This window comes from Accipiter gentilis, chromosome 31 (assembly GCF_929443795.1).
Source record: "Accipiter gentilis chromosome 31, bAccGen1.1, whole genome shotgun sequence".
NCBI classification, from domain to species: Eukaryota; Metazoa; Chordata; class Aves; order Accipitriformes; family Accipitridae; genus Astur; species Astur gentilis.
The window spans coordinates 9,133,652-9,153,263 of record NC_064910.1 but is presented as its reverse complement, the minus strand read 5'-3'; the positions used below and the strand labels follow the sequence as shown (position 1 = coordinate 9,153,263).

The 19,612-nt window shown below is 39.2% G+C and overlaps 2 protein-coding genes across 8 annotated transcripts in view; one reads left to right on the top strand and one right to left on the bottom strand.

Annotated features, from left to right (window-relative positions):
- The window catches only part of UBE3A (ubiquitin protein ligase E3A), a 551,561-nt gene that overhangs the window by 134,484 nt on the left and 397,465 nt on the right, over window positions 1-19,612 (top strand). The gene's annotated exons all lie outside the window — the stretch shown is intronic.
- Window positions 1-19,612, bottom strand: part of ATP10A (ATPase phospholipid transporting 10A (putative)) — a 104,846-nt gene that overhangs the window by 13,986 nt on the left and 71,248 nt on the right. The window contains exons 8-15 of the mRNA XM_049834081.1: window positions 15,974-16,191; window positions 14,260-14,454; window positions 12,340-12,901; window positions 6,883-6,986; window positions 6,585-6,711; window positions 4,187-4,371; window positions 2,526-2,847; window positions 509-585 (exon numbers count right to left, since the gene is read on the bottom strand). Of these exons, the coding sequence (XP_049690038.1) occupies window positions 509-585; window positions 2,526-2,847; window positions 4,187-4,371; window positions 6,585-6,711; window positions 6,883-6,986; window positions 12,340-12,901; window positions 14,260-14,454; window positions 15,974-16,191 (1,790 nt within the window). The remainder of the gene's footprint in view (window positions 1-508; window positions 586-2,525; window positions 2,848-4,186; window positions 4,372-6,584; window positions 6,712-6,882; window positions 6,987-12,339; window positions 12,902-14,259; window positions 14,455-15,973; window positions 16,192-19,612) is intronic.

The following is a 19,612-nucleotide window of genomic DNA, read 5'->3' as shown; positions in this document are numbered from 1 at the left end:
TTCCATCTGAATAGGCTGAGTGAGCGAGATGTGTGTATGGCTGGGATAGGGGTCACCACCACACCACGCAAATAAGCTGCATCAGCTGGATGGGCTTGTGCAGCTACTCCACAGGAGAAGTATACCCAAGCAATCCAGGAGAGAGGAGAATAAAAGCCAGAATAAGGCAAACCTTTATTTCCTAAATAATGCATAGCTGAGCTTTTTTCATCCTTTAAAACAGTATTTAATAAATGACTTCTTAAAACATATTGCTTAGAGGGATCTGATAATTTGAATTTTCTGAGGAGGTAGCGCGTTTAAACTCACTACAGATATGAGAACAAACACAAGCTCAAACTCAAGTTGAAAGCATCCTTACAACACACAACTGGCACTCCTGAGCACAACTTGACACTTCTCCTTTATTTGTGTTGGCTATCCAAAGGCAGCTTGGTCAAGCTGACATATGGGAAATACCTATTTCACCTTTTCATGGGAGTGCTTTTCAGTGAACAAGCAACATTACCTGCATGCCTTCTTGACCAGAGATCCCCACACCAACATCTGCCACTTGGATCATGCTGACATCATTAGCACCATCACCTAAAGATGACGAGATACAGTTTTATTGTCACTAGTAGGCCAGGAACAATTAGCAGCAGCAAAGCAAAGGAAAGCCCATTGTTACTGAGTGTTGGCTGAGTATAATAAAGGAGATGTGTAGTGAGTGTTGGGTGAGTATAGCAAGGGAGATGTGGGGTAGGAAAGGATCCATCTTTGGAATATAAGGTTCAAAGCTTGGCAAAGCTGCCAAGACATTCATATCTTTGTAGACTTTTTTTATCATGGAAAAGTAAAAATAAAACAAACTCCTCTTTTTTAAGAAAGACCTAAAATTCCAAGTATGTGGCCTGAAGTGCACAAACGCTAAAACACTGGAAGGCTGAGAAAGAGCTTCCCCATACTTCTGCTTCCTGATTAACTCTCTGCCTGCAATCAGGTATGACTAACAATGAAATGTGCAAGGAGGTCTAAAGCCAAGGAGAATGTCTACAGAGTAAAAAATACAATAAAGTTAAAAAGTAGATGAATTCTTGACTCGAGTTGACCAGTCCGAGTTCTTTAATACACCCATCACAGGCAGATTTAACTGGAATGGTTGCACAGCCACCATCCCCTGCTCTGCTTCCAATTGTGGTACCACAAATGATAGGTGCCATAGAAAGGATACAAGAATGGGACATGTATCTACTTCTTAACCTCTTAAATTGCACCCAGTGTGCTAGTGGAAAATGAAACTATTAGCCGATGACAATACACTTGCTTTTAAACTTCAGTGGCTACGGCATACATTCACACCTCATTCCAGTTTCCCTGCTGTTGGCACATATAAGAGTGCTATCTGCTTACCTGACAAAGCTGATGTTTTTGTGACTGTGTGACACAACCCCAAGTTAGCTCATGTTGATTAAAAGGGAGGATGTATACAGCTAGGCTTTTAAGGCAGAGCAGGAGCTTGAGTTCAACTCACAGGCTTGAGATGCTCAGAAAGAATGAAAACACAAGCAGCCCAGTCTCCACTAGTGCTTTTAAGCATTCTGGATAATTCACACTAACCACCCATACGTTTTTGACAACATATGCAAACTATTATGTCCACAGTCAGGCAGCCAAAGACTGAGTAGGAGGAAGGCAGATTTGAGCTGATATAATATAGTGAGCATGAGCATTACTATAATCAGCACACATTTGGTGATGTGGACGTCACAGGAGTCTGGCAATTATTATATGTACTTAGGGTTTCTCATGGGGTATGTCCAACCCACATGTGTTGCTGCTATGATTAACCAAGACAGGTAGACGAAAGTGTGTTTGTGACAAAATATGCTGCAATCATGTCTTGTAATGCAACATGAGCCCAAACTTGAGACAGGGAAAGAACAGCTGGTTGACTTTTCCTATGTAAAAACAATGCAAACATGGAAGAGGCTGCCACATTTAAAACAGGGTGACTGACAAAATCTCCCCTTTGCCAAGTAAGCGATTAGCTGGGAAGAAGTGAAAGCGGTGGCACAATGCCAGTCATAAACCCATTCTCTATACTGACAAGGCCAACTCACATCCGCTGTATGGCTGACTTGTGATGAAAAACGCAGAACCTTGAGTTTAAACTGGATGAAACAACACCGAGCACAGTGTTGTTTTGTGTAATACAGTGATTGGAAAATGGTGTTCTGCACAGCATCAGCTAGCCCAATTCTTCATAGCTGTGTTCGGACATGCCAAAACCTCATAGCATACCTGGGTCCTGATTACCTAACTTCTGTAGGAAGAAATCCCAAATACTACTCCAGAGTTCTATCTTGGTTTTGAGTAAATATGTTGGAGTAAATATGTTAGAGTTGTCTGACACATTTTCAGGCAAAACTGGAAGGCTACTTGAGTTGTGAGGCTGCTGGAAGGGTCCCATTGCAAGTCAAAAAATCAAAATTCTCAAGGCACAGTATATATCAAAGCAGGCTAGTTTAAACTGAGATATTTACCTATTGCCAAGGTCATTGCTTTGAGTTTGTCTCTGACTAGTTTCACTACCATGCTCTTTTGGAGTGGGGTAGAGCGACAACACAGTACTGAACGGCATCGCTTTGCTAATGCAAGAAATTTATCTTCTAGTGTAGGTTCCAGGGCATAAGCTAGAGTCCTTCCATCAATCACTAGGCCCAAGCTGGAAAGCACAGGGGAAGAGGGTGGATAGAGAGGGGTGAACCCAACAGTCATGTTTCCAGCAGCTTCGTCTATTGTGGTGTTTGAAAATTTAGACTCTACACATTGCAGACACTGTTCCAGCAAGACAGCACATGTCTCCTGAAAAAAAATTCAAAATAAATATGCTTGAGAGAAAAGAACATGTATTCAAACATTTGTGTTTACTGTATACTTAGGCATAAGGAATATGGGGAATGTGTTACATTTGCTGCACTGTTAAAGTTTTAATTTCTAATAATCTTTTCTATTTGCTCTACACACTTAATTCTTGCAGAAGTTATGACAGCAATGAGGTCTCAAAAGACTTAAAATCTAATTCCTCTTTAACACGCAGTATTGTATGCTAAACTAATTTCTTTTAGCTCCTTCTCAGAATAACAGTGCTGGGAAATGATATAATCAGTATCAGTACCAAGTTAAGTATGGTGATGAACACCATGTACACGCCTACAACTCAGATCAAATAGTTATGCATTGTTAAAAGCCAATTAAAGGTTATTTAAGCTGAATTCTCTCTCTAGCCATACTCAACTAAAAGATGTAATATATGAAGTTTTAAAATGAAATGTCATTGGTTTTACAGCAAAATATGACAAAAAAGAAAGATCATGGAAAATCAATTTACCAGTTCAGTTGATACACTCAAGAACGGAAAATGCTGTTATCTTTTCTTCCTTTTTGAAAGAAATTGGAGCTGGATACTGCTGGCCTACCTCTCCTCTGCTGATCTGAAGTCCAATTTTATCAACCCATTAAAGGACTATAGCACTATCAGTCTGGTTCCTTGTATGTTAGACTGTATCAGTAAACTCTTTGTGACTGCTTGCAACAAGTTGAGCACAGGAAAGATCAGTAATTCAGAAGAATTAGAAAAGGTCTGTTAGGAAGCAAGGCATTACTTTAGATGTGGTTTTCAGACTTTCAGTGTTAGCATCGAAATTTAAGTATTGCTTCTACCGCCAGAGAAAAAGCCACCTGAGAAAACATGAATGACTACGTTATCTAAATACTACATTTCAGTGGTGTAAAATAAAGCACAAATTCTCAAGAGGTAATCAGTTGTTTTCGTCCTCAACACATGTTTAATAACAGGTTGCTTTTGGATACCCACTAGTGCCAATAAGCAAAACTAGGGATGTTTTGAGAATGCATGCCAAAGAAAGGCATTTATGCTGCTATGGCATATTTTCATTCATGGAGCCCACTACACACAGTTACATATCTTCAGTAAGTTTATGATATATGACAGTATGACTTAGAAGCATGATTCACTGAAAAGTATTCAAAGATATGTCCTACCTGAATATTATGGAGGAAGCAGGGAAAGAAGAAACAAAAGAGAGGGAAAGGAAAAAAAAGCCATCAAACTTTTAATTGTACAAGTTGAAAATAATGCAAAGCTAGTTCACAAGTAAACTTGTGTATTGGATCTGCTTACTGGTGATTCAGCATTCAAAGTGATGATTTCTTCATCATGATCTAGTAGCTTGCAGGCATATGCAATATTAACAGCTGTTTCTTGCTTGTCTCCAGTAAGAACCCAAATCTGCAACCCAGCTTTGCGCAGGTTTGCAATGGTTTCTGGAACACCATCCTGCAAACGGTCTTCAATGCCAGTTGCACCTAAACACCGAAAAAGGAAAGTATTCCACATTAAATGAACACTTAGGGTTCACCTGAAATTGTAAGCTTGGATTTTCAAAAAAACCCAGAAGTTTTATTGGGAATTAGCTAAACTACCAGTGGTTGCAGTATTCGGGCAGCCTTTTTGGGGTATTGAAAAAGACGAGCGGAAAGTAGATGGGGTGAATATCTGCATCAACAGCCAACAACAAATCCAGAATTCAAAAATTCAACAGCAATCTGATGACACTTCTGAGACTACTCAGAAGTCCACAATGCTGATGTATCTTTGCTTATTGTATCCCCTCTGTATCTTCACCGTTTCTTCTGAATCTTGCTAGAGAAGATATTGTTGCTTCTAGGAGATCGTTTCAGTTCTTAAGGGTCTTAACTGCCTTTCCTCAACTAGAAGATGCTGGGTCACTAGAGATTTCTCCCTTTTGAAGGGGAATGACAGCAGGACTGCAGCTTGGCAACAGCACATTAGGCTGCAGACATAAACCTTTTCCTGCCTTGTTGCTGCTTTTTGCTCTTGCAGAAAGACACTGGTTGCCAAATGAGATATAGCAGAGAATAAATCATAAATCTGTTGGCCATGATCTGAAAGTAAAATGTGGCTTTTTCACGCTTTCAATGTATCTTTCTACCTCTTTATAGGAGACTGAGTATCTTTTCTATGCTTTCATAAATCAATAGAGAGGGACAAGATTTTCAAATACTGTAGTAAAAGCCACTCGGGACCAAGTTCAGCGTCACCACTGATACATCAGGGCTCCACTGAGTTTCAGAGAGGCTTCAATGTGAGGAAATGTGAGCCCTCACTACTAGAGAATGAGGAGGTCACATGCAAGTTACCTGAACAACAGGGAAAGCAAAGTAAACTTTCCTCAGTTATTTATTATTACTATGGTTGCTCCTTGAAAAAAACACTTTAGCAATAGAAGTCCACCTGAAGCCTGAGTGCCAGTCACGTAGGTGGAAACACATTCTTAGGGCAATGTCAGGAAAGCTATTATTATCCAAAAAGTGTACAAAGGAAATTATATTCCTTTTCCAGACTCACTTTTTTATTCCCATAACCTAATCATAACTGATAACTGCAAGATACAAACCACGGCATGAGGTTCTTGGAGAATGATTGAATGGGTAGTTTTCTTCTGGCTAGAGCTCACGTATTTGTCCAGCAGTTCAATTTCACTTTTTTTTTTTTTTGCTCCCCTGGGAGTGCAGCCAGAGCCAACAGGCACAACCATGGTGGAATCTTCCTGATTAATGTGGTCCAAATTAGTCACCTCATGCTCTCCTTTAAGTCAGAGGAGAGAAACAGACACTTCAAGGGCATCATTCATCTAATCCTAAAGTGGGTATCTAAGACAGACCCAATTAACTGCACTTTCTTTTTTTTTGTGTCTCCATTGATTATATGGGGAGCCTTAGAGATCTGTAGTAGATAAATCAGAAGCTGGGTGAGGTGGATCTCATCTCCCAGAGACAGGCACGTTGGCAGTTATTGAAGGTTGTTATCTCCAATAGTGTTATGGCTGTCCCAGTTTCTTTGCCAGAGAAAGCAGTTGGATGCTTGGAGTAATAGTGAATATATATACATTTTAAGATCTCGGTGCTTTCAGCAAGTCAGCTCAGCAGAGGAAGAATATGACTTAGTTCTTGGAATACATTTTACGTACACTGATTTGAACTGCATCATTATGAAGTATTGCAATCTCCTTCCACAGAATACACAGGCCCTGAGTGCATGTGCTGAACCTGATGTATATGAGAGTTGATGCCTCTCACAAATGCAGTTTATAAGCTTTGCTTTATGGGTGTCTCTGGTGCCCCTGGAGTCATGGAAGTCTCTGACATGTTGAAGTGGCACTAAGCTAACGAAATTCTGTAGACAGTTTGGGTCAACTCTTCCTCGTATTTAGAGCAGCAGTTCCCATTTATGATATTGTGTCAAATTCATCCCTGGTATCATTCCACTCATTTCACTAGTGATAAAATGATGTCAGGAGCAAGGAAAACAGGGTATATCTGTTATGTTAATTATATCCCATTCCTTTGTGGTGCTGCGCATGACAGACGTGACAAAGTCCAAAAGAAGCCAATTTCTGTACTGTCAGAAACCATTTAAGGGAAAGAACGGATTTCATTGCCAAGCTTTCAGATTTTTTAATACATTTTAATTTCATGTCCAGCTCTCATTTCATTACCTAGCAGATGCAGATTCTTCTCTATCCGCAGTGCTGACTGAAACAGAAGTTCTTCACGATTTTCAATAGAGGATTCTGCTTCTAAATGACTTTTTAACCAACAGGCATACTCTTCCTTGCTGAGTACCTATTAAAAGGAGTATGTGAGGACACAGTCAATGTGATGCAGAGGCATTCATACTTTATTGAATAAAATGAAAAAGAAGTTATGAATCAAGAACAACAAATTAATAAATGCCTTCAGTAATCTTTGTTGAGACTCTCATTAAAAGCGAACTAAGAGTTTCCATTTACTTACTCTTTTTGCAATACAGAGAGTCCGCAGCCCATCTACAGCATACAGATTAAGGTAATTCTGGGTTTTGCTTTGGATTTTTTTTTGATGTTTGCCCCGAGGGTCATCTAGATAAGAGTAAAAAAAGAAATTAGTGATTGAAAACTAACAGCAGCTGAATGGCCTCAGAGAATAAAAACTTGTCTACAGTACTCACTGTACCAACACTTTATAACTGATACTTTTAAAGAGTTGCTGATGTCTCCTGGGAAACTCAAGTAAAACATTCCATTTAGGAAAAAAATTGTCTTTTTGTTCTATCTTTTCTGTCTTCTCTCTTCAAAAGTCATTATGAAAGTATATTATAAAGACCTTCTTTTTCTTACTCCTTAAGGATTTGTTTGGCCTGAATGCTTTAAGAAATCATGATAATCTTCACAGCAAACAATAATGTCAGAAAGAGAAGTATGATTTCAAATACACTACTAACAAATGATTCTCCACATCTCATCATGTGCAGAAAAAACAACACTTAAATATTGCACTTCATTTTCCCCCAGGGTTAATATCTCAGAAGAACCAGAAACAGTTCTCTGCTTTGTATGTCTAAGTGTATGAAGGTACTTCTGTTACTGCTGTACTGATACTACCTATTTGCCAGAATCAATGCAAGAAGTTCTGGGTATGACTGTTATTTCATTTAGAAGACAATTTACACTTGTGAAGACCTCACAGCTAGTTTCTGCAGCAGAAGAACTTCCACTTAGCTTTACTCTTCACTTAAAGCCATGTGTAAGAACTCAAAATCAGGACTGAGCATCTGTTCCTTTTCTCTTTTTAGCTGGGATTGGTTCAAATGTGCTCACACTGTGTTCAAAAAAGAGTAATGAATATGATGGTAACTCATTTTGTTCCATCTCTTTACCTGAAATGATGTCTTCAAAAGTTAAAAACAGGTGATACGCATCTTTTTTATCATCTAGGATCAAGACTGGTTCATGTACAATGTACTGTAGTAGCAATCTTAAATAATACAAATTGCAGGGCTAGTACTAAAGTAAATGTACAAGCTGTTAAGTTTTTAGATTGGAACCATTGAGTGAGAATGACCAGTACCTTATGGCAGGTTTTCCTATTCCCTGATGTTTTATAATTTTTTTTTCTAAAGTCTGCTTGTTTTTTGGGAGTGTAGAATAATTTCAGAATTATAATTTTGTAGTTGAAGCTGTTCCTTAATGCAATATTTGTGTTACTGGTACTTGCACAGTAACTAGTCAGAAAGTCAGGTGAACACCACTCATCATCAGAAGTCTGACCACCTGAAGAGACCTGAAGAGATCTCAGTTCCCCATTGGATGTGCTCACATCTCTCAACTGACTATACTGAGAAACTACAAGCACTATACCCTTATATTAAGCACTTAATACAGGTATCTAAATTACATGACACAGATAGCTTACTGTTTATACTTTTTGCTGCCCATTTTCCCAGTGTGCATTTATACCCAATTTGATCTTGCTATGTGTGACCACGTATATATATATCTGTCTGTCTATAAACTCACAGAACATTCAGCACTTTCATATTTGTACAGCAGCACAGTGTCTAACCAGGCATTCAGAGGCTCCAGCACAAACATGTACAAGTATTGATGTTGTAGGAAGGAAGGAGCTGGGAGCTTGGAATCCCAATATTCTGTTTTTTGTTCCCGTTATCTCAAACTTGTATCAGCAAATTTTACTCACTGTGTAGGTATTTTCTCACCTTTAAAGACTGTCCTATCCTCTCTAGGTCTGTAAAACTGGGAGTGTGCAGACCCAGTTGTTCCTAAAGGAATGAATCCATAAAGACAGTGGTATTTCAAGCATTCCTTCCTTTTAGTTCTATCTCTGATTAAGGTCATGTGGTCAATACTGGTAGCAATATTCTGGTGGGCCTGCCCACCTATCTATTAATGCTACCTATGCTATCACTATAGATTTCCTCAAAGCGTCAGTACAGATATGTTATTCCAGAAAAATATCCCTACAAATATTATTTGCAACTGGAAAGCCCCTTCTATAGCTTGTGGCTCCAACAAAAACACCACGAGGTTCCTTCAGAAGCTATTAAACCAGCTCACAACAAGATTCAGCTGCAACATGAAGCAGAAATGTGCATATACTAAACTGGCAGCCTAACAGTTTCATTTAGCTTCCTTTCTATTTGTGCATGATAATCTTTTTGGCATATGTGACTTGGCTGTGTAATATAAGAAATTTTTTTCTGGGACAAATACTGCAACAAACCTTCTTGTAGGCTTCTAGTATTAGGGAGTCAGCTTTTTTAACTTTAGAAGAATAAAGTAGGCAAGCACTCTTCCTAATTTATTGTTGTATATTACTATTCCAGAGAGAAATGCCATATTTCTTGCATATCCCCCACAAAACTGTGTTATGGGAGTGGCTATTTGTCACCCACGGATTTCAAATGGTGCAAACTTGAATAGGTGCTTAAACACACCAAAAGTCATTCCTATTACTTTAAGTGTTGTTAATCACTTCAGATCTGTCCGAGTGCCACGGGCACTAATGCAGTGATCACAATGTTAAATGCTTATACCACCTTCAATGAACAAAGACAGTAATTCTCTACAACTGGAGATGCGCACAGTATTTTCCACGTGAATTCTCAATTCCCGCATGGACAACTGTATCTCCCTCCTCCACCAGCATATCAATGAGATCTAAACTCCTTCTAGCTCTTCATGTGCCTCATCAGTCCTGCCCTGAGATTCATCTTGTGCTCAGAAGTTAAAAGGAAGAAAGGAATCTCTTGCAGACAAAACTCAGTTGTGGAGATTCTTTTTAGCTGGGATGCAGTGTCTATGCTGAGCAGTGTGACCACGTGCATCATGGAAGTGAAAATCAGCAAATAAGTCTTCTCCAAAAGAATGATAGAGTGCTAGTCGTGTTCTGCTTGCTTCACTTCCTTCCATAATCACAAGCTGCAGAAAGCCAGCCCAGTCATTGTTTTCTCAATGACTTATGTTCACAGTTCCTGTGTGAGTTGGTTATTGACTCAAACAGTGACTTTATTTATGAACATGGTGACTCTTGAGATAAAGTAAAAACAATACACTCTTGGGAATAATTTCAAGGCTTTTGGAAATATCTGTAAAGCTATCAGAAAACATCACGTTTCACAGTCTCAACTAGATATACAGGCAGAACAAATTGAGTCAATTCAGAAACTTTTTAAGTTTTGAAGCTTATGGTGATTTCTGATTTTCTACAAGACACAACTGAAGCTACAACATAATACATTTGCTTCTGGCTCTTCCTCATGTCATATTCTAAAATGCTCTTCCTCTCAAACAAACAGGACATTTGTGTCTGATAAGACCCAGTCATGCAATGTGATGTTAGAGTTGGGAGATTAGGGACACAGTGTGGCCTTAGTCTTTCCGTCTAAGAGCACAAAGTCTCAAGATGCACGCTTGACTGGTGTACAATTTACATGTCCCTGAGGCACTAAGATAACAAAGAGCAAGCACTGGGATTAGCTGTCATGTCGATTCACTTATTGGTCAATTCCTTGAAATGATAAATGCCTGAATTCTTGTAGTATTACATCTCCTCTCACAGTCATGTTCCACCATCACCAGACAACAGGATGAAACCACCAACAGGTCCTGCAGTATAGATAATAGCCACAGCACAAAATTTCTGAGGCTCCCTCTACCTGGGGAATACCTCCCTGTAATGGGAAAAAGATGCCATTCCCTGGCTTAGAGGGTTAGAAAACAAGGGAAACTGCTTATGAGGTTCTAGTGGCTGCACTTTTACATTGCTTGCAAAAGCAAAACATACTAAAACTCATAGTTCAATTTAGGCTAAAAAAATTAAAAAAAAAAGGCACAATTTCAAAGCCACTTTCAATTTGCCTGCCTGTAGAGATGGTGGAATGGCTGTATTTGTCCAGCTACAGAATCTGCTCACTGCCAGCGCCGATCCTCAGAAACTTCACTCCCCCTTCGCTGATACATACCACCTTTCATAATGCTGCTGTTTGGTTTCTAACTGTCCTTGTTGGTTTTACCTAGGTGGGTCCTAGATCTGCCTGGAATTTGCCTGAAAATTCCTTGATCCATTGAGTCTACTGTGAACAGACACAGCAGCTGCAAACATAGTCTGTTATACGGTGACAAAATATTTGAGACTTGGCATAAAATAACCTTTTCTTTTTAATGCTCAGTTCTCATTCTGAGAACTCATTTCCAAACATTATTTTCTAGGTAGGTTATTAGAAATTCTCAGTACTACAAATTCTCTGTTAGTACTTCAGAGGGAAACAAGTTTCCACAGATGCTTTATATACCTTCTGTGATATCAGATCTTTACTAGAAAATTATTCATGAATACTTTGTTGTTAGTTAAGGACAAGTTGTTCTTAATTTTTTTGGCTCAGCTTTGATTTATATGGCTGTAAACAGAAAACTAATGCCTGCATTTTTCTGTATTTCATTAAACTAAAATTACATAGTATAAGCCTTTCACAATTGTTTACTCCAACTAATGTCAAAGTAACCACAAAGTCAATGCATTAGTGAAACATAGGAAGTACCTCTAGCACTTTTGGGCTCTGTCCATTCATACTGGCATAACCTTTAAACACTGGATTAAATTCAGTGTCGAAAATATGGTAAATTAGATGCAAACTGATTCATGCAAACTGAAACCTGTGTGTCTCGTCTAACTTCTGAAAGCTTACAGGGTTCTTCTTGAATCCAACTGATTACAATTAGCAGCTATTTAAAGTTGTCCCTGTTTCATGAGACATCTGGGTGCTGGAGAAGTTCTCCATGCTTTTAGGGAAGTACCCCATGTTCACAGCTACATGTTCCCTGCTAGTCAACTACATATTTGAAGCCAAGATTTCTTGTCTGAACAGCATCTCTCCTTCTTTTGCCACAACCTTTTTGTTTTGATGGCTGACCGATTCACAGTGGCCTTTAGCGTCATAGCCAAACCAACATAAATGCATTGATTTATGCAAACGTGTTGCAGCAAAATGACGTAAAAATTCACAAATGAAACAGAGAAGGGAGCTGCAATAGGAAGTGCTTGGGTTTCATATAAAATACTCAAATTGCTAAGCACTGTGAGGCAGTTTTTCATGAAGAAATGTAAATTGCTTTGGCAGAGTTTCAAGAAATTCCTTCAAAATATAGTTTGCTAGTAGAAGATCTTATACAGAAATTAATTTAACTCATTCTTGCAAGGTGAGGAACCAGTCATTTGTTACAGAAAATTCGCTATAGTAACAAAGTATTATAAAAGAAGAGAGATGACTGCCATTCTACCATTCCCTATATTCACGACAAAAGCAGGCAGGTCTACTTGCTAGAGAAGGCAATAAGATATGATGAGTTTTTCAGCAGTTAACCAGAACTGCCTCCCTCCCACCCCCAATCCCACAAAGGTAAGTAAGAGATGTACCTGAAGAGCAGGGTAGAAGAAGATCCATAATAACTGAATCTGCTCCTTTAGTGTAAACATTTATTTCATCTGTGAGAGGATGTCTGACGACTACCGACATCCTCTTCCTGACAGAATCAAAGCCCAATGTATGTAATACTTCAAAACTTAATGTTCCCAGGTGAGGTAGCTCCACTGATACCTGGTCAGACAGCCTTCCAACCAGAGAACAGTTATATGCTCTTGCTGCATAAACGAGAGCAGCTTCATCTGGACTCTCTGCTTCATAACGGAGTTCGCCTTCCCCAGGTCCACTCCCCACAGCTGTTCGGCCTTGCTGGGAGCTGTAGCCATTGTTATTCATCTGCGCAGAGTATGTCAGCTTCTCTTCCAGTTTTAATAAAGTGCTATCTGTAGATGTAGATGAAAGCACACTTAAACCAAATCTGTGCATTGATTTGCTTGTAGCTAGACTAGATGAACTGCTGCTGTTAGATCCAGAGGTCAGGCGACTTGGAGTGAATCTTCGTATGAAGTCTTCTATGGTTTTTACTGGAGATTTTAGTTCAAATCGATCTCTAACCTTGAGAAGTAAAAAACAAACCAATGAACAAAAACCGAAGAAAAACTGTACAGGAATTCTGACATTGATATTCAGCCTAAGCAGCTCCAACTAAAGAGCAGTATTTCTTTGAGAACAAAAAGTAATGGCATTTGTATTTTGAGAAAGGAAAGTAAATGGACAAAACTGACTCAACAGCAAAAACTTAGCAGAACTTTAGAATTGTGCCTCTGTGTGAAAGCACGTATGTTTGTATTAAAAACATTTTTTCTTCTTTCACCTCCTCAGATATGACTAATGGATAGACTATCAAAGTTGCACCACCGCCAGTAGTGCATACTAAAACCTATCGTTAGTAGGAAACATTGGCATTCTTTATGCATATTCAGTGAAGGTAGTAAAAGAAAGCTGATGAAAGAGCTTTCTATGAGAATGTGGTATCAGAAAAGTTTTATGAGAATATGCCAATGTCAACAACATTTTCAATAGGAACACGTTGAAATAAATAATTTCCGCTCTCTTCTCTTTCAGCATCAAAGAATTTTGCTTCAGTTTCATTGCTCATCTCTGTTTACTTAAATCTTTTTACAGATACAATGTTATTAATAGTAATAGCATACTCATAGTGATATATATTAAATTACTGTTTAACAGTGTAGCATTCCTGAAACTGCAGAACTGAGCATTCTGCAAATGTTTCCCTGGCACAAAACCATGTCATGTTGCAGACTACTTCACTTTTTATTCCAATCTGGAACAGAAACAACTCCCAGAATTTTCTCCAGAATGGAAATTCCAGCTGCTGGCTAGCTTTAATACTACATTCCATTATATTTTTGTCTTACAGATCATCTTGGGATTGCATTTTTGAAATTCTCATTCATCAATGACACTGGTTTAGGCCGATTTAAGCAGTAATGATCATTATTTCTTATAATGAGCTTAAGATGCATCTTTTACATAATTTGAAAGTTTTAAGTGATGCTTTTCAAGTATATTCTCATTTTGAACTTTTTAAAAATGTCTCAGCCTTTTCTTAATTTAATCCATATGTTCAAAATATCCACAGACAGCTTATATTCTTTTCTGGAAAGTCTTGCACATTTGCAAATTAGTTCCACACATACACACATATTTACATTTACTAATTGTCAATGAAAGCATATCTTACCTTGAAGGTAAGTGAAATAGTTGACATACTCCATTTAACTAAAGCTTAACTAAACCTGCTCAATCACACAGTGGTTCTAAGAGTTGTCTTATAACTAGTCTACTTGTTTCTCACTAGAACAGGAGGTTTTCATTTCTCCAATTTACAAGATAGATTAGCATCAATGCAAAAGGGGCTTAAACTCTGTTTTGCTGTTTCTTTAACCCACCTTCTGTCGGGGCTGATTTGGTGCAGTTACCACAACTGTATTACATATAGTCAAAGCGATGAAGAAGTCAAAAATGTCACATAGTTCTGGACTCAGATGGGATAATGGCTGTTCGTGGCTCCTCATGAACTCCAGATGCTTTGCACATTCATTCACCTTTTCCAACAAGCTTGGGTCAGGTGTGATGTCCTTCTCCTAGTAATAAATAGCAGTGATTAATATCTGTGATTCTGCAAATTTCCAAAGCAGCAAAAAGCAATCAAAGTATCCAAAGCAGTGCCAATATCAAGAGTTTTATGGTGGCCTTACACCACAGAATGGAGGTGGAAAGGACTGTAAGAAACTCATTCTAGACAATAAACAGTTAACATTGAGTCTACCAATAGAAATGGAAAGGTGAGTAACTGTTATCAACTATTTCATTAGAGATATTTATAGCGGCAATATTAATCTACTTTGGGTGCAGTGGATGGGAGAAGAGTTACATACTAATATTCCTCCTTCTCTCCTGTCTAGTTCAAGTCATTTATTATCTATTACTAAAGGGTGGTACAATACAGAGACCAAAAGAGTGGAAAAATTAGACAACAATGACATTCAAAGCTCGGCCTTACATCAGCACAATAAAATGAAACCATCTTGGATTGTTTATTAGAGAAGAACAACTATCCACACATTTGAAGGTAATTCATGTGGGTTTTTACACTGAAACACAGAGTACTTTCCACTCTATTTCATCAGTACTTTCCACTTACTTAATCTATTGCTTGTCAGAGCAAGCTCTGATATTTCTTAAGATAGGAGGATGCAAGGATACAAAAGATTAAAAGATAAACTGGTCTAAGGCTCTTTCTTCAATAGAATTTTATCTGCTGATGCTCAGCAGTTGATGAATCTGAGAAACCACAGAACTCCACGTGTAAAAACTGCAGCTTGGAATTGTACCAAAACAGCTTGCTCTTGATTAAAATCAAGAAGTTCCACCAGTGCAAACAGCATCTTTGTGCCTCTATTTGCAGTTTGTTTTAAGGGTGAATTTGTGTCAACAGTGCAACAATACAAAATCCCTAGATAGACAAGACTTGGCTTCTCTGCTCTTTTATTATCAATCAGCTCATGTGAAACTTCCACTGAATTACAATAGTATAAAATAAACTAAACAAAGCAAAGTTGTAAGGACATAAATTCACCAACATTTTGAAGTTTTTTATTTTTTTAAAAAATAAAACACATGAAATCCACTGATAACCTTCAATCACACTAAAATTATGCTACGGTGTATGTCAACAGTGTCTAAGAATTGGAATACACATTGTCCAGCCCAGCACTTGTTAGTTTTAAAATCCTCTGCCAAAAAAGAAAAGAAGAGGCATATGCAGAGCAATTAGAATCTTTGACCTCAAACCTTATGCTACTTTCAGCTTCTGTAGATAAACAGAAGGCATACATTTTCTTTTCAAAATCAAGGTATAACTAAAACAAAGGTTTTGGATTGTCTTTACCTTTAGCTTGTTCCCACAAGAAGATGTTTAGACAAGATCTATGCCAACACTTGATTATTTTTGTACACACAGCTGTGACTACAGAAGAAAAAATGCCACGATGCAGTCTATAAGAGGTACACAATGTGCTATAGATTTCTCTCCCGTTCCCTTTTCAGGACGTTGTTCTATTAAAAGATACAAGACACTGTGCATTAGTTCTCATGACTTACCATTGGGCTACTGAACGCAGTGTGCTTCGAGAGTATGCTTGCTCTTTTTGCTTCAGCTCTGCTACCTGTGCGCCGGTGGGTTTTGGTGCTCTGGCTTCTGTGGATTACTTTGATGCTCTGATGGCTGCAGATACTATCACGCTGGGATAGAGTTCCTCCTTTTGGGGCTGCCTCGTCTTCCTCAGAATCAGGTTCTTGGTACATCGCTAAGCGTTTGGCTATCAGTAAAAATACAGAGGGAGAAATGTTGCATATGTTAAATGTGGCTGAGAGAGGGAGAGGGACATGGTGAGTTTGTTAAAGTGATCTGGTTTTAATATTATACTGTGCTTTCACGGTAATAACGAATGATTCCATTATCAGGAGGTAGATAACAAAGTCTCATCTTAATTGAATGGTAGTATCTAACGGAGGATGCAGATAACATAATTAGAAATGTAATGCAATACACTGCCTCCCTCATCATCATGGTCTCTCTGAAAGGCAGTTAGACTCTGCAGTAACTCACTGCATTCCTGAAGACTATTCTGCAGCTCAGCCTGATGAAATCAACCAAATAATTTGGTCTTCACTTGCAGTCTGAGAAGGAAATAAACAATCCAGAAAATTTTCTTGTCCTTTCCAACACAATACAGAAATTTCACAGAAAAGTATGCAGAATACAGACATTTCACAGCAAAAATGTCACATCTACCCAGCACTGGTTAACTGACATCTGAAATGTTCTCAGAACGACACACCTACAGAGCACTGCTGCCTGTATTTTATATACAGAGATGAGGTACAGACAGCATAAAAGCCTTGCTCAAGGTCAGGGCCATCTGCTGCAGAGTGGAGACATGAACCCAGATTCCTCACTCCTAGCCTAGCGCTAAAACCACCCTAGAGTCTGTCACCTCCTCTCTGGACAGCATGATAGGCAGGACAATGCAGCATGCAGTATCGAAACCAGGGTACCCTCACCTGCTGCAACACTTGTTTCTATCAGTATTTGCTGCAGTGAGCAATACCTAGTGTACACAGAATGAAAGAGTTTTTCCAAATGATATATTTTAGATAAATGCTTCCCCAGTCAAGAATCCAACTACAACAACTAATGTTAGAAACCAATCCTGGCAGTTTGATATACTGAAGTTAAAAAGGAAAGGGAAAGAAGAGGTGTGAAACAGCTGTGGAATCCAGCCCTTCTAATGGCAGGGTCTAACTGATGTATAACATATTATTCCAGTCCTAAAGACCCTGGGCATTTAATAACGTGGGTTATTCATTAGGCAGGCAGATGCCACTCTAACAAGTATCTATTTATTCCTTCATTAGGTATTCATTGAAAGGCTTTTCTTTATACTCTCAAAATAATCCACACTATTCAGATATACAATACAAGTTACATACTTGTGGCTTGGCTTTGTTTCGGTTCTCTGGTGTAACAGATCAGATTTTCCTAATGTCAAATGATAAATCACTAGCATGTAAGTTAACCACTCAGGCATTAAAAAAAACAAACAAACAAACAAAAAAAAAAACAACATGATTTTTCTTCCAAAATACTTCCTGAGAAAAATCATACATTACATATAGTGAGTTTGGCATGGGATCACTTTTAACATAGCTAGCTTTACGATCAAAGAAAAACCCATCCTTGCCATCCGCTGCAATTTTCAAAGATGTTTTAGCTGTCAGAAAACAGTCAGAGGAATTGAAGTCAGACCACACACAGTACATGGTGATAGCTCTATCAGTACAGTATGATACATCAGAGGTTTTTTCAACTCCCTTTGGAACACGTATAGGCTCTATCTGAAATGTGGGAGCTGGGAGAGTTTCCCAGTTCTGGCTGTGAATGCACACCTGGTCCTTGGTCCAATTGCATGCCCAGGTATGCAACATCCTGTGCTGCACTCTGGCTCCTGCTGGAAGAAAATTCAGGCCATGGCTACCTCCATGTAAGTGCCACAGTGCATTTGGAGACACGGAGAAGAGACTGCAGGGCACACTGCAGATCACTTCTGCCCAATAGCTAGAATACAGACCTGCAGTCCAGGCCCTGAGGCTGATGTAGACTAACTGTGGATGACTGAGGAGTTTCCTTCATTAGCATTATTTGGTGTGATTCATGCTCTGTGTTATGTGGTGGGAAAGAGGCTGAGCAGCAGCACGTTCAGTGCTCTGAGGGCAGCTGCTCCTTGAGTCACACAGCTGCAAACAGAAGAGCACAGCACCGTTGCCTTCTTCTTTCAGTGCCTACCTTGTCCTTTGATTCATGACAGAACCTAGAAGCAGCTCAAAAATCATGGAGGTCCCTGGTCACCTTGGCCCTTCTGTTGCATGGTAATGAGTTGCAAGGAAATAAAGTTCACTTCATCTGCACAGGCTGCTTCCTGCAACTTGCTGCACATGCTTTGGGACAGCACAGTTCTAAGCTGTCCCACCACTCTTGCCCACTAGTTCCCACTCTCTTCTGCTCTGTAAGCCCCTATGCATTTTCCCAGTGGAAGTGCAGATCCCTATACTGTGAACTTAATTCAACTGATCAGAGGTTTGTCTATGTCAGAGGGAGTCTACACTGAGGGCCCAAAGTGATCTGCAGTATGTCAAAGCACTGATCCAGACCTTCGATCAAGATGTGAGCCAGGCTGCTCACTGTTCCACCCCAGCATCCCCATTTCCTTCCAAAGGAAACCCAGGCATGCAAGGAAGGAAGGAGCCATGTGGACATCACAGTGTGTCACTTTAAGAGGATGCCTCAAGTACCAGAACGGAGCAGCACACTGAAGGAAGGACTTCTGTCCTTCTCTGCACTTGGGGAGGTATGATGGAGTGCACATCTCGGGGGGCATGATGGAGTGCACATCCTGCGATGACGCCTGTGGAGGGCAGTGCCCAGCCTGACAGTTCAAGCTCTGCCTTAATTATCTTCTGCAGGCTCCTAGTTACGTGCCGGAAACCGCAGGTTGAAAAAACATTGCTCAAGATGACACTCTAGAAAGGTTTTCTGCACTTTACCAATGTTTAAGACTTAAATCAATCATAAGAAGCACGTTTTTGTGCCTCATCTTCACTAAGGCACTTAGCAGCAAACCCAGTCTCAAGGAGAGCTGGCACAACATGTGGACACAGCCACTCTCAGGAAAAGCGTAAGAAAGGCTTGGATTTGCCATAGGGATAATTTTCCTCACTGTGGATGCTGGGCATTTGAATGTAGACTGACAGAACACTGCAATTCTTCTCGTAACAGGCAATATTCCTTGACAGGGAAAGGACTGACTACAATTATTCTTTTCAGCTTTGCAAAATGTGCTACCCAGTCGGTCCAACTCCCTTCTGAGCCGAGTTTTTTAAAAAAGGACACATTTTCTTTAATAATCATACCTAATTTAAGCTTCGCTCTGACAATACATCTTGAAATACATGACTCCAAAGACCCTGAACTGATATACCATGTATAAAAACTCTATGGTTAAGCAGAGAATGTATTTCATGCACAATACACAGTTATGCTTGCATACCATGTCTCTGTATTCTTTACTGCTCTTTGTTCTTTCTTATGTTACATCTAAAAATATTTTTTTAATTCAACATAGCAAAAGCTGGTTCCTAATGCAGCACTCAGCTTATTTATTAGTATTATACCAAGAGCGC